Source organism: Fukomys damarensis, unplaced genomic scaffold (genome assembly GCF_012274545.1).
Source record: "Fukomys damarensis isolate Sample0158 unplaced genomic scaffold, DMR_v1.0_HiC HiC_scaffold_1, whole genome shotgun sequence".
In the NCBI taxonomy this organism is placed as follows: domain Eukaryota; kingdom Metazoa; phylum Chordata; class Mammalia; order Rodentia; family Bathyergidae; genus Fukomys; species Fukomys damarensis.
The window spans coordinates 6,129,472-6,142,164 of NW_022900913.1; the positions used below are offsets into that span (position 1 = coordinate 6,129,472).

At 44.9% G+C, this 12,693-nt stretch overlaps 1 protein-coding gene across 1 annotated transcript in view; it reads right to left on the reverse strand.

Moving 5' to 3' along the window:
- Sema5a (semaphorin 5A) overlaps window positions 1-12,693 on the reverse strand; it is a 357,050-nt gene that overhangs the window by 59,028 nt on the left and 285,329 nt on the right. The window contains exons 15-17 of the mRNA XM_033758913.1: window positions 10,995-11,112; window positions 4,060-4,241; window positions 1,125-1,268 (exon numbers count right to left, since the gene is read on the reverse strand). Coding sequence (XP_033614804.1) covers window positions 1,125-1,268; window positions 4,060-4,241; window positions 10,995-11,112 — 444 coding nt within the window. The remainder of the gene's footprint in view (window positions 1-1,124; window positions 1,269-4,059; window positions 4,242-10,994; window positions 11,113-12,693) is intronic.

The following is a 12,693-nucleotide window of genomic DNA, read 5'->3' on the forward strand; positions in this document are numbered from 1 at the left end:
AGACACCGTCTCGGGGGATTACTTCCACATGACAGACCTTGCATGTAAAAACCAGCTTCCTGTCCCTATTCTCAAAAGGAATAAAATCTTAATTGGTAAATGAGAGACACAATGAAGAAAGAAAGGGATTGTTCCCTCGTTGATTATCTTAATTGGTAAATGAGAGACACAATGAAGAAAGAAAGGGATTGTTCTGCCTCGTTGATTTCCATTTGTAATAAATGCCTACTAGAAAACTAACTATACAGTAAATCTATTCGTTTTGGTGGTGTATTATAAGTGCTAACTATACCACAAATGATTGTACACAGAATTTTTGTAAGACTCTGCTAAACTCATCACCAAATGAAAGTGTGTACTACCTTTTCATTAAAAAGCACTGAAAGCCATTCCTTATGTCAACGTCAGTAGGGCAGACCGCAAATTCAAAAAGCATTGTGGAACTTGACCTCCTTGGATTCTCTAACAGCAGTGCCAAGCTAAACAGCCAAGAAAAAGTCAGTGATCACAAGAGCAGATTCGGAGGCCAAAACCAGATGTCTGACTCAAAGAACATATACCAAGAAACAGACTGTTAGAACTAAGACGAAGTTGAACGTGGCTGTGATGTGCTGAAAGGTTAAGATCCACACGAGAAGGCTCTCACTGTGGGCCACACTATGGCTGCAGGGAGGGGGCTGGCGCCAGAGCCCTGTGGGGGCACAGGCCTCACCAAGCCCTGAGTATGGTCTCACCTGCACTCGGCCACTGCTTTTAGTGCTCATGGAATCTTTACCCTACCTGCCCAGCAGTACCTGGACTTGACTTCCAGTCTTCCTGGGAATTGCAGCTTTTGGTACTAGCGTTGTTGAAATCTCAACAGAGTAATCCTTCGCTAGCAGACTCACTGTCTCCAAGAACCCCGCACAGAGAGCCCTGCAGTCCTCGGCTCCCAGTGCCTTGGAATTGCTCAGCTGAGACACCAACAGAGGGCTCCACGCAGGAGTGTTGTTTAAAGAAGAGGACAATTCTGCAGAGTCAAAGAGATGCCGCGGACAAGCTAACGTAGATACAGAACCACAGCTGACCACAGCAGGATGGAAGAAGCATGAGGATGGCAATGCTGGGGCCGAGCAGGCACGTACCTTTCCTCCCGGTTCTGTCCCACACACACCCGGCCTCCGTGCCGCGGTGTGGGGTTGCTGCAGGACCGCTGCCGAACCTGGAAGCCAATGCCACAGGTCGTGCTGCAGGGCGACCAGGAGGTCCAGGGAGTCCAGCCTCCATTCCTGGGAGAGAGGAGCAAAGTGATCTCTCTGTCACACTGATTTAGAGGCCAAGTCCAAGCCCTGTCTGGAGCCAATGCAAATGCACGTGACCTTGCGGGGAGCATCTGATTGGAACAGCAGCCTTTGGACTGAACAGACCGGGCCACTGTGGACCTCATTTCAGTTCCCTAGTCCCTGCACCCAGCCCTTCTGCATCAGCATCTGATTTTAGAGTCAAGACAGGAAATTTGAGAATCCAATTGAAGTACACCATAAATCACTTAAAATGTTCTGTATCAGAAACTTAATATAGTTTTGCTATGAAAATGCTAAGCCACTATAGAGTAGTATTATTTTACAAGAAAGCATTTAGAAATGAATCCCCAGGCCTCTAGAGTTTATGGTTTTATTTGACTTGTATTATATCCACTATAAGCTATGCAAATAATCAAGGAACGCTACACACGACATTCTTTTAAATCCATCAATATCAGCCACTCTCTGGATAGTATTCATTTTTATAAGGAGCGTGAGTGCTACCAGCTTTGAAGAAAACTTCGTTTAAAATGAACAGACTATTTAAATGCAGATTCTTGACCATTCTCTTGAGAATTGTCCAAGATTACTAAGAGTACAAATAAGAGTTACAAATTCCAAAAGACTGTATGTATGTATGTTATTATAGAAATATAATAATGGAGATATAGAAGAATATAAAAGTGAAATGAACACATTTTATAGTATTTATAAAAGAAATCATTATTGACAGCTAGAGGAAAAGTATTGCATTTTTTCCTTAAAATTGCCTATATTCAGTCATTTAAAATTTAAATATCTTCCTTAGCAGTTTTTCCAGGCTGTTAAAAATAAATTCTTGATATTTTAGAATTTTAGATGTTAAAATATTCTATTGAGGCAGACTCTAAATTAACACAGATATCACCTACCATTATGGTATGTTTTTCTATTTCCACTGTCACGTATGCATTTCCATGCGTATGTGGTAATTCCATCCACAGGATTTGCATTTTATTTGAAAAAAATCAATGCATGCTAAGTCTCACTTTCATTTTATATCTTCGTTTAAGGACATGAAAATCCACAACAATACCATTGAATATATGGCTATAAATAAGTCGAGTAGATAACCTTAAAATAATTTGAAATGAAAATACTTCTGAGAAAATTCCTAGTATATTTCATTATTTTACTTACCAAAACTTAGTACTATAATAAAGTATATAGTGATAGTTTTATGCATATTATAATAAAGATACTTTATGACAATTTCATTAAAAAAAGCTTTGTGTTTCTCATAAAAGTAATCTGCTAGTTTCTGATACCCTTCCACCTACAGTCTTACAGATTTTCCAAGTACTTCAATTAATCACTCAAAATCTTAACAACTTCAGCATAAATCACATTTTTACTTTCAAAATTTCTTTACATAGGAATAGAATTATTAAATAATGCAGAAAAACTCTGCTTTCAACATTTCTGGAAATTCTTAATTCCTTAAACCATGTAAAAGCATGAAATTTAATGACACAGCTTCCTTGTAATGTGCATAATGTCTTATACAGGACAATAAGTAAATAAAGGTCTATAAGTGGTATATAGTAAGTGAAGGAATAATTGAGTCAGTGTGTGTGTGTGTGTGTGTGTGTACTGTATGTTCCTGGGTTTACATGCTCTTAAATGGTGTTTAGAGGTAGACAAGGTAGCTGCCAGAGAAAGAAGCTAGAATTAAATAATCATCTACCAGCAGATGCATTCTGACAATTAAGTCATTATGAAGTAATTCACTTGTGCATTTAGAATTACTGCTAAAAGCAGTCCAGTTATTAGACCTTTAATTTCACAGTAAGTGTTGGATGTATTATAAGCCTGTCTAAATGATCTCTTAACGAGAACGAGAACTGAAGACCCAACAATAAACAAGTCACAAGAATGCACTTGATAGTCCTTTTGTACTTAAATAATATGCAAGATATTAGCTATTTATTGTGATCTCTGCCTGGCTCCTTTCTGCTCTGTGGGGCACAGCTCTTCTCGGGCATGTGGACGCGCCTGCCCTGGGCTCTCCGCTCTGGATCCACAGTGTGATTTTCCCTTTCAATGACTTCACAGATGACTGTCTCAGTGGTCAAAGCATTTTAGCTAGTCAGGCTCAGGAAAGAGGAGCAATGCTTTTTAAACTGCCCGAAATTGCTGAATGAGAGAGGAGGGAACCTGCAGTCTGATCTCCATGATGCTTGTGGTCAGGGCAAATGACGGTGGCAGAAATGGAGCACAGTCATCAAAAATAAAAATAAAAATCAAGCAAGAGCCCAATAGGATGAGGACGCAGGAAACCCCTTCATTGGGTCCTGTGGTTTGCACTGTGCCACTGGTCACCACCAGATTCTTGCTAAGCAGGGTCTCTGACGCTGATACACCACAGCAAAGCTTCCCCACCAAGATCTGGCTGCTTCCATCTTCTAACTCGAATTGTACGTTCTCCCAGCAGCAATCTTATATATACTCTGGGAAGAGATTCCTAAGAAATGTGGACATTTCCCCCCAACAAGCAGATCATTTTGCATAAATCAGCAATATTTTTATTAATCTATGAGGAACATGTGAACAGGTTTAGAGTTATCATCTCATTTGAGGTTCATCCGTTCCTTCCGCAGGTCACAATATGTCAGAGGTGAGTGTTCTGGTCCTTTTTACCACCTCTGATCACAACAGGGAAGGCAGCCATTAGGAATCAATTCCCACAGTCCTGGGCAGCTGGGCCTGGCACGTGACTGTGCCCTGAGAGACCCACCTGGAGCAGTTGGCGATCTCCATGCTGGGGCCCTCGCACTGCCACCCGCCGCACTGTGGGGCCGGACTGTCACACGAGCGGGACCGACAGAGGCAGGACCCCATGGCGCTGCCATCGGTGTGAGTGCAGGGCGTCCACGGAGACCACGGGCCGAATCGCCCGTCCACAGTGAGATTCCGGGTCTAGGAAGTAGACAGAGAGGGTTAGGTCCGCAAATAGAATGGACTGGACATAAGGGTTGCTCACAAGGCAATCTCAGGACGCCTTTAGAATATGTAAAAAGATTACAGTTAGTAAGGGATTAGTGGTGAAGCACTTTAAAGTAAAACAGAGGAGCTCAGGAGTAGAGGAAGGAGGAAAGAAGGGGACAGGGAATGAACGATAGAAGGAAAGGAGGAGAGGAGGGAGGAGGAGGAGGAGTGGCAGAAGGAGGAAAAGAAGAAAAAGAAGGGGGAAAGGAGGAAGTGGGAGGAGATGGGAGGAGAGACAGTGGAAGGGTGAACGGAGGGGAAGTAGGACACGAGGACAGGAAGAGGATCACGAGGGAAGGTCGTGAGGAGCTTTGTAATCCGGTCTGGCAGAATCATTTCCAAATGCTGGAAACCCACACACCAAGAACTGCACTGGAAAAGTGTACATGTACAAATGTGTTTTACACACACACACACACACACACACACATGCACTTTTTAAAAAGTGGAACACTGGTCAAATAGTCATTTAGGCTAGGCCTGGCTCTAATATCACAGCTCTTTACTTGTTTTGGTACCAGGGATTGAACTCAGGACCTTCCCTTGCCAGGCAGGCACGGAGCCACTGAGCCACATCCCTGGCCCACTAACATGTCGACTCACAACATTTGATTCAAAATGTGTCCTGGCACCTACTGAGCAGCAGATCTCCCCAGGTGTCTGGCAAATCCCACTGACCCGAGGGCCCGTGGGCCAGTGGGGAGGGGCTGGCTGCAACTGTGACCACAGTGAAGTCCACAGTGAAGACAAGGACTTTGGGAGCTAAGAGACACTCAACAAGCTGGCAGGGTCTGGGGAGTACCAGCCGGGGCTTGTTCTGAGTCTTAAAGGATGAAGGAGGAGCAGGAAAGACAGCTGGTGAGGATGGAGGAGGTGGAGTGGTGAGGTGGGCACATGTGGGGCTGTAGGAGCAGCCAGGTCAGGCCAGTGTGGTACTGTCCTTCTTCCCTGGTCACAGGCAAGGCGGGGGACACACACTGGCATCCCTCAGCACACAGCAACTCGCTGTGTGTTCAGGGCTCAGTGAGTGCTTGCAGCACGGAGGACCGGACACTTCCTGCTGAATCTTGCACAAAGATCTCCAGGGGAGCTGGGGAGCTCCAGAGAGCAGACTCGTGGGGACACCCCATCTACAGGTCACCCTGTCCAAAGGGAATCTCCTCCCAAGTGGGAAGGAAGCAGGCCTAAAGCCTAAGCCTCCCAATTTTTTTTTTTCTTTTTTGGCACCAGGGATTGAACTCCGGCCCTTGCGCTTGTGAGGCAGGTGGCGGCACCACTGAGCTAAGTCTCCAGCCTGCTCCATGTTTTAATATAAAGACTTAAGCACCACTTAGCAAATCAGACAAAGGAAGAGACCTGATGAGGAATGGATGGCGTGCTTTCCTCTTACTCTCTGCTGCCTGCTGCACCCCATCTTTGGCCAAAGATCGACCAGCCCTTGATGTATTCATTCCCTGGGCCGACTCACTGTATTCCCCACAAGCAACTGCACAGATGACACAACTAAAGTTCAAGGGGCCGCAAACCTCGCCCATATATCCATGTCAGAACAACGCCAACACTGTTAGGTGCGTGAACACACACTTCGCTTTTGAGCCATCCTTGCTCCAAATACAACAGGACACAGTTACACAGCAAATGTGCCAATTTTCTGACATGGTTCTTTGGCCACACTCGACTGCTGTGGTTATGACTCCACCCTTCCTTCTGTCTAATCAACTCCGATGCTTCTACTCTCCAAGGCGGGTAAACTGGCCATTCCTTACCACACCTGCTTCTACAACAGATGTAGCCAGAGGGAAGGAATGGTGCTATCTCACTGGACGGCAATCCTGAGAGAAAGTGAAGTTTCAAAGGTCGTTTCTCCACCCAAAAACAAAAGATCTCTATTTCCCAGGTCCCATAACCCGTGCACATCCCACTCTCCCATTATCGGGTTCCCTGGAGACCACAGAGCTTCCTTGGTGCACCAGGCCGTGCCTGACAAAGGGACAGGAACCACTGCCTTGGCAGATTCTCTGGCTAAAGCGTCAAAGACCCTGCCATCTGGGACTTCCCTCGCTCATCTCCCACCCATTGAACCACCTCCTCTTTCCCTGTCCAAAGGACTCGTGTGTACATCCAGTGTCCACAGTGACTAGATAAGAACATTGGGATTTACCCCTGGTCTTGGGTACTTTCTGCTCAAGGAACATAGACTCCTACTCTACTCTGATCTGGGGAGGAAAAATCCAAAGTGAGCACAAGCCCCTCTGATCAGCGCTCCCTTTGTATCATATCATCCCATCCATTCGGGCTGGGCCAGGGCTGAGTCTAGGGATAGAAATGGCATCAAATTCTGGCCAACGCAATTCAAGAGGAGACTGCAAGAAGATTCCACACATATCTTTCCTTGGATAAGAGAAAACTCTTCTCCCCCATGTTATTCTTTGGGCTGAGATCCTGGCAAGTGAAAAGGTGACATTTGACACATCTGTTGCCATTCTGTGAGTCCAGGGAATCACAGACTGGCTCACACAGTGCCCTTCCTGAGGGTGGGGTAGGCTCTGCCCCGAAAACATCATCTTCCATATCTGATACATCTCAGGATGACCATGGTCCCTGCTAAGGTCCTGTGCACCGGAAACTCAATTCTTACAGGCACAGTAGTACCATGTTCACAGAAAAGCAAGATTCAGAACAACTTTACGACATTCCAGTGATTACACAACTAACATTAGGAAAGATGTAATTTGAAATGCCAGTCTGCCTATTTATCTTATTTATTTACTGCTACGGGTTTTTCAGTCTCGGCGCCGTTGACATCTGGGAGTGATGGTTCTTTTCAGTGGGAAGCACCCTGCACACGGCAGGATATTCAGTGACATCCAGGTCACTACCCACGAGATGCCAGAGCAGCACACCATTCCCAGTCTAGACAACTGGAAAGGTCTCCAGGCACTGCTAGATGTGCCTTGGAGCAATCATCTCCCATGCCCTCCCCGAGAGCCACTGCACTGGAATTCTGTGCTCTTTCCTTTAGTTTGGTCTGAGATCGGGGGGTTTTAGATAAGAGATGTTATCAATGTTCCCTTGTCAGTTATATGCATGGGAAAACGATGAGCTAATGAGAATGACACACATGCAGGGAGGAAGGAATAACTTGGAATAAGTGATGGTGACGAAGAAGAATGAGGCAGATAAAACATAACCGCAATAGTCATAAAATACTGAAGGGAGAGGGGTGCGTTGGCACATGACTAATGGGAACAGGAAGTGACTGGAACTCAGCAAACAAGAACGTGGCTTCCTTCTGGCCAGGGTTGGGGTAGCTTCAGGCTTTTCGGGGCAGGGTCTTCAACCCAGCCTGGCAGCTGGTTCCATTCCATGTAGGGGCAAAAATAACATGTAGTCCTCAGAGAAGCATGACATCTTGGGAAAGGCCCTGGGCTTCATTCAAGGCCCTGAATATATTAGGAGACTCTGCCTAGGAAACAGGACTCTGAATTAGGGAGTAAGTTCTGTGGTTTTACTTTTTCACAGGAATAGGTAGTTTTATATTTTCTACACTTTCCTAAACAGACGTCAGAAATCGTTCTAAGGACTGGGACTGTACGACAGTGGTAGGGTATTTGTGCAGCATGCCTGAGGCCCGGGGTTCAATCCCCAGTACTCAGGAGAAGGAAGAGGAAATGAAGCACTTTAGAATAAAATGTCTATACCTGTGCTTTCTTCCAGGTTTCTGCCACATGACCATCTGTGTGCAGTACATGCTTTCCAGTGTTAAACATTAATACACAGTAAAAGATTTCATCAGTATCATGCAGGCCAGTGCAGGCTATGCCAAGTGCCCTTGTTTACACATATTAATTTATTGAGGTTTTGATCACATCTAAGTAACTATGTCTCATTTTGCAGGTGTGAAACCTGAGTCCAGATGGGATCTGCAATTTTCTCTAAGTCACTTGGTTGTAAAAGACCCAAGAAATGCCAGGTGTGGTGGTGCACGCCTGTAATCCCAGCACTCAGGAGGCTGAGGCAGGAGGATCGCTGTGAGTTCAAGACCAGAATGGGCTACATAGTGAGTTCCAGGTCAGTCTCAACTACATAGTGAGACCCTGCCTCAAAAAGCTAAAAAAGAGAGAGAGAGAGAGAGAGAGAGAGACCCAAGAAATCAGCTCAAGCAAGCTGAGTCCAGAACTTGTGGATTCAGTGGGGTCATTCAGTAATGTGATTCTTTAGGTCCTCCTATCCGAGAATCTCAAAGAAATCAGTTACAGAATTTACCCCAATTGTGTAATAGCTAATGTCTTTCCACCCAAGAAATAGTGAATCACTCAGTGCTACCTGAGGGAGATCCAAGTTTTGTTAATAAGCATAATCCATAATCCTATGCTTGGTTCATCCCTATTGAGGTAACCATCAAATGACCAAAGCTGTAGACGCATTGGTGAGTATGAAGGTCCCCAGAACATACGTGTATTTTCTTACTGCACTCTAACCGTTATTCTCTTATGAATAAATTGAAATATTTTATTTTCTATTTAGACTTTTCTTTCAAAATTAACAAGTATTTATTTGTCCAAGTTTCTGCCAGAGATTGCTACAAAACAGAACACTGGATGCGCTCCTCAGAAAGCCTTCTTTCATGTTACACTAATTAAATCTCATTCCAAAGCCTCGCTCTACACATGAGCTGCAAAGAAAGACAGCAGCTCTGAGTTCGACTGGCGTGCTCTCTGGCCTCTGATGGGACTGGTCAATGGCGTGAAGCTGTTTCAGGCTCGTTAACCCCAGTCCTTTCATCAACACAGTGGAAGCCATCCTGTCCGTCCTAGAGGCTCACCGTGTCCAGTTAGCTAGCGCCTGCAAAGTTACCGAATGTGATACAGGAGACACAGTCTAGGCACCATTCCCCCTATGTTCCCTTTACTTTCTGTGTAGTAGATTTCATCACAAAATGCAGAAATACTGTCTTTTCCACTCTCCAAGCTTAACATGCAGGGTGGTAGACCGGGTCAACAGTCCAGTTTTCAGATGCTGCTCTGGGAGCTGGGGGCAGCGTCATCTACAGATAAGAAGTCAGAAACACTGACTTTAAATCCTGGCTTCCCAGGAAACTTGCAGGAAGCCCTTTAGATTCCAGTCTGTGGTGTTGCGTGTGAATCAGAGCTTTGAGTATGACCCCTGACCAACTCTCCTTTCTCTTGAGATGCTCATTACAGGGGGGTCTGAGACAAGTCCCTCTCTTGGGAGACTTTAGGTCCTTATTCCTCTGTGCATCTTGTTGCTATTGTAGGATGTACTTTGGATCAGGGACTCACCACGTAGGGTACAGCAATAATCGTGCACCTCTAAAGGATCTGGCTCGCATTCATGCACAGATAGAGCTCAAGTAGATTCATAAGACTACACTCACTCACTAAATAATGCTCACATCACAAGTTATGCAGGACCCATATATTCCCTTCTTCGGTCTGCATATACCTATTTGTTTACTTAACGTATATGATTTAGATCTTGCTCATGCATTTCAAATCCTTTAAACTAAAAGTCATATTTTCATTATAATTTCATAAGCAAAAAAAAATGTTCTTCAATATGCCACTGAACTGCTGTCTTGGCCACTGGACTACAGAAAACCATGAATAAATAGGGTTTTAAGTAGGGTTTTCCTCACATAAAACATGATACACATAGACACACAGGAAGACTTCTCCAGCTGGTGCCAGCCTCGGGAAAGAACCCTGCTACACCGAGCCTCACCTTCCTCTCTTCAGTCTGTCTGCTTTCCTAACTTCCGGTTGAAGGAAAAGCTTCAGGACCACATGGTGTAAATCAAGGAAAGAGCAGGTTCCTTGAGAGGAAGCACAGCTCAGATGTCTCACGCAGTTCTAACGTATGGGGAAAAGCAAGGACTCCATTGGATGATGTGCAATTTCTCTTCCCACCCATCCTGTAGAGCTATGCCCACGTGGACAGGCAGAGGTTGTGGATGTGTGCTGGGGAAGGGACTTTGGAACTTTTCAAATGCCTGCAGGTTTATAGCTGTTGTTCATGTGCTGCAAGAACAGATGGGAGAACCCTAGGTTACTGGCTGAGAAGTTTGAAAGACAAACAAACATTGGTTCGTACAGATGAGGACAAATAGATAAACGAAGGAAACTGCAGAATTTGTTCTCCTTGGATTCACGGTCTGGCTCTTAGTGCTCCCTCCTCAGGGTTCACCGTGGGAATGCACAGCAGCTGCTTCTCCCAGGCCTGGCTGTGACCCTGAGCAAGGTCTATGAGTCGGCCCCATGTGAGGTCAAACTAATATCCTTTATTTTACACTTTCAAGTCTTTCTTTACATCAGCTTCTGGAGTTACAGCACCATGGGAAATGTATGGGTGTGGAAATTCCCATTTTATTAGTGCTAAAAAGGCCAAAGAGTCCACACTAACTCTGCAGGGAAGAAAACTCCAAGAATCAGACAGAGGTATTAAGTCCTGAGACCAAATCAGCAATGTTTTTAAGACAGTTCAAGCAAACATAAAGCTTGCGAGAGCATGCGTGGGCCTTGGACAAGCCAAGCGTTAAAAGAGTTTTGAAAGGGCTGCCCAGTTTGCAAGGTTGGAGAAAAGAGATGGGGTGGGGGGCGGTGGTCAGGAGGACCTGGCTTCTGTGAGTGGTGTATCCTGAAGCTGGACAGGGCTGGCACGTACCGGGCAGGCGGAGATGCTCTGTTCCCACTGAGTCATGCTGAGGCTCTCCTCCAGGCTGGTACACCTGTTCATCACGACGTCCCAGCCACAGTAAGGGTCCTGGGCCCCAATGCAGGTGCTGGAAACACACGGCAGAGGGTCAAGAGAGGGAGAAAGCCCAGGCCTGCCTGGCCCTTGTGCGCGGGCGGGCTCAGGACAGCTCTGACCACTGATCATACTTACGCAGCTATCTGCACATTCCCATATCTAATTAATGACAAACTGCTAGTTTTAGTTGAAATATCTATATTGTATCTAACGTACAGGACAGATGGGCAAGTGTGCTGACAGGAACACATAGGTGTCACGAATTGAACTAAAGTCAATTTTGCAAAGCTCAAAAATAATAACACCGTTATCATCACCATCACCATCACGATCACCAGGATCTTATCATCTCCTTGGCAGCAAGTAAAATGCACTGACTTTATATGGATAAAAGCAACTCCTAATGTTACCGACACACGTTACTGATAGGCAGATACTAGTATTTTCACTTTACTTCCCATATCATCAGTACCATCATAGAGATCATCGCCACTACACTGATGAGACAAACGAAGCACAGAAAATTTGAAAAAGTGCCTCAAGGACAAGAAAGTGTATCTAATATGTAGTTAGTTCTAATTCACTCTAATGGGGACACCTTGCTTTGGAATGCTATAGCTTTAAAACGTATGAAAGCTTTAATTTATCGGTAGTTTCATATAGCTACATCTAGAACATGCAACATATTACACCAGAAGTTGTACATGCTGATTGTTTTACATATAAGGTGGACGAAGATGTTGGCCTCTACATGACAAATAGGAAAGAGGCGAATAGGGAAAGGGGAAGACAGAGATCAGTGTGGGAGGCAATATCACAGACTAAGAGGGCCGTGGACATCTGGAAACCTTCTGCAGGGGCAGGAAATCAGACGTGCAAAGGGGGAGGTGAACCCCGGTAGAGACGCTCACTTCTCTTCTTAGAGGTGCCATGCCACTCAAGGCAGGAAAACATCAGAATTAGCAGTTCACCAGGAGGAAGACTAAAATGAGCCCAACTACCATGTGCTAGGATGGGAAGGTAATATAAATAAGGTGTTAATGATAATAATATAGAAGTTAACACTTTAATAGGTTCACCACATATAAAGCACGGTTCCAGCAACTCAACCTCTATCAGGCCCTGTGATCCCACAGCAAACTTGTACAGCACTTTGGTTAAATCCGGCATTTATTCTCATCTTAAGATGAGGAAACTGTAGTGGGGATCTGTACCTCCCTTATACGGCTCAGGGTTATATAAATCAAGAGTGATTTATGACTATCATTTGTTAAATTGTCCTGCTGTTACTATTTATTAAGCACCTAAAGACATTCAAACAGAAATGGTTATAAAAGGCTATTTCCCAGTAGTAGAGCTAGGTTGGGTGTAAAGGTATTTTAAGCCCTGATGCTAGGTGAACTTCTGAACTCTGCTAAGTACAACAAGTGTTTTCTGGTCAAATCTGAAAGAGGACACTTATAAAGGGCAAGGGGAGAGCCCTTCTTCTCCAGCCGCAGTACTGCTTGCACTGACCTAAATTTTCTTCAGATACTTCTCCATACACGTAGGAGGCGCATGTCTCTCTATGCACATTCCTACATTCATGACGTACAACTTTATTATTGTTCAT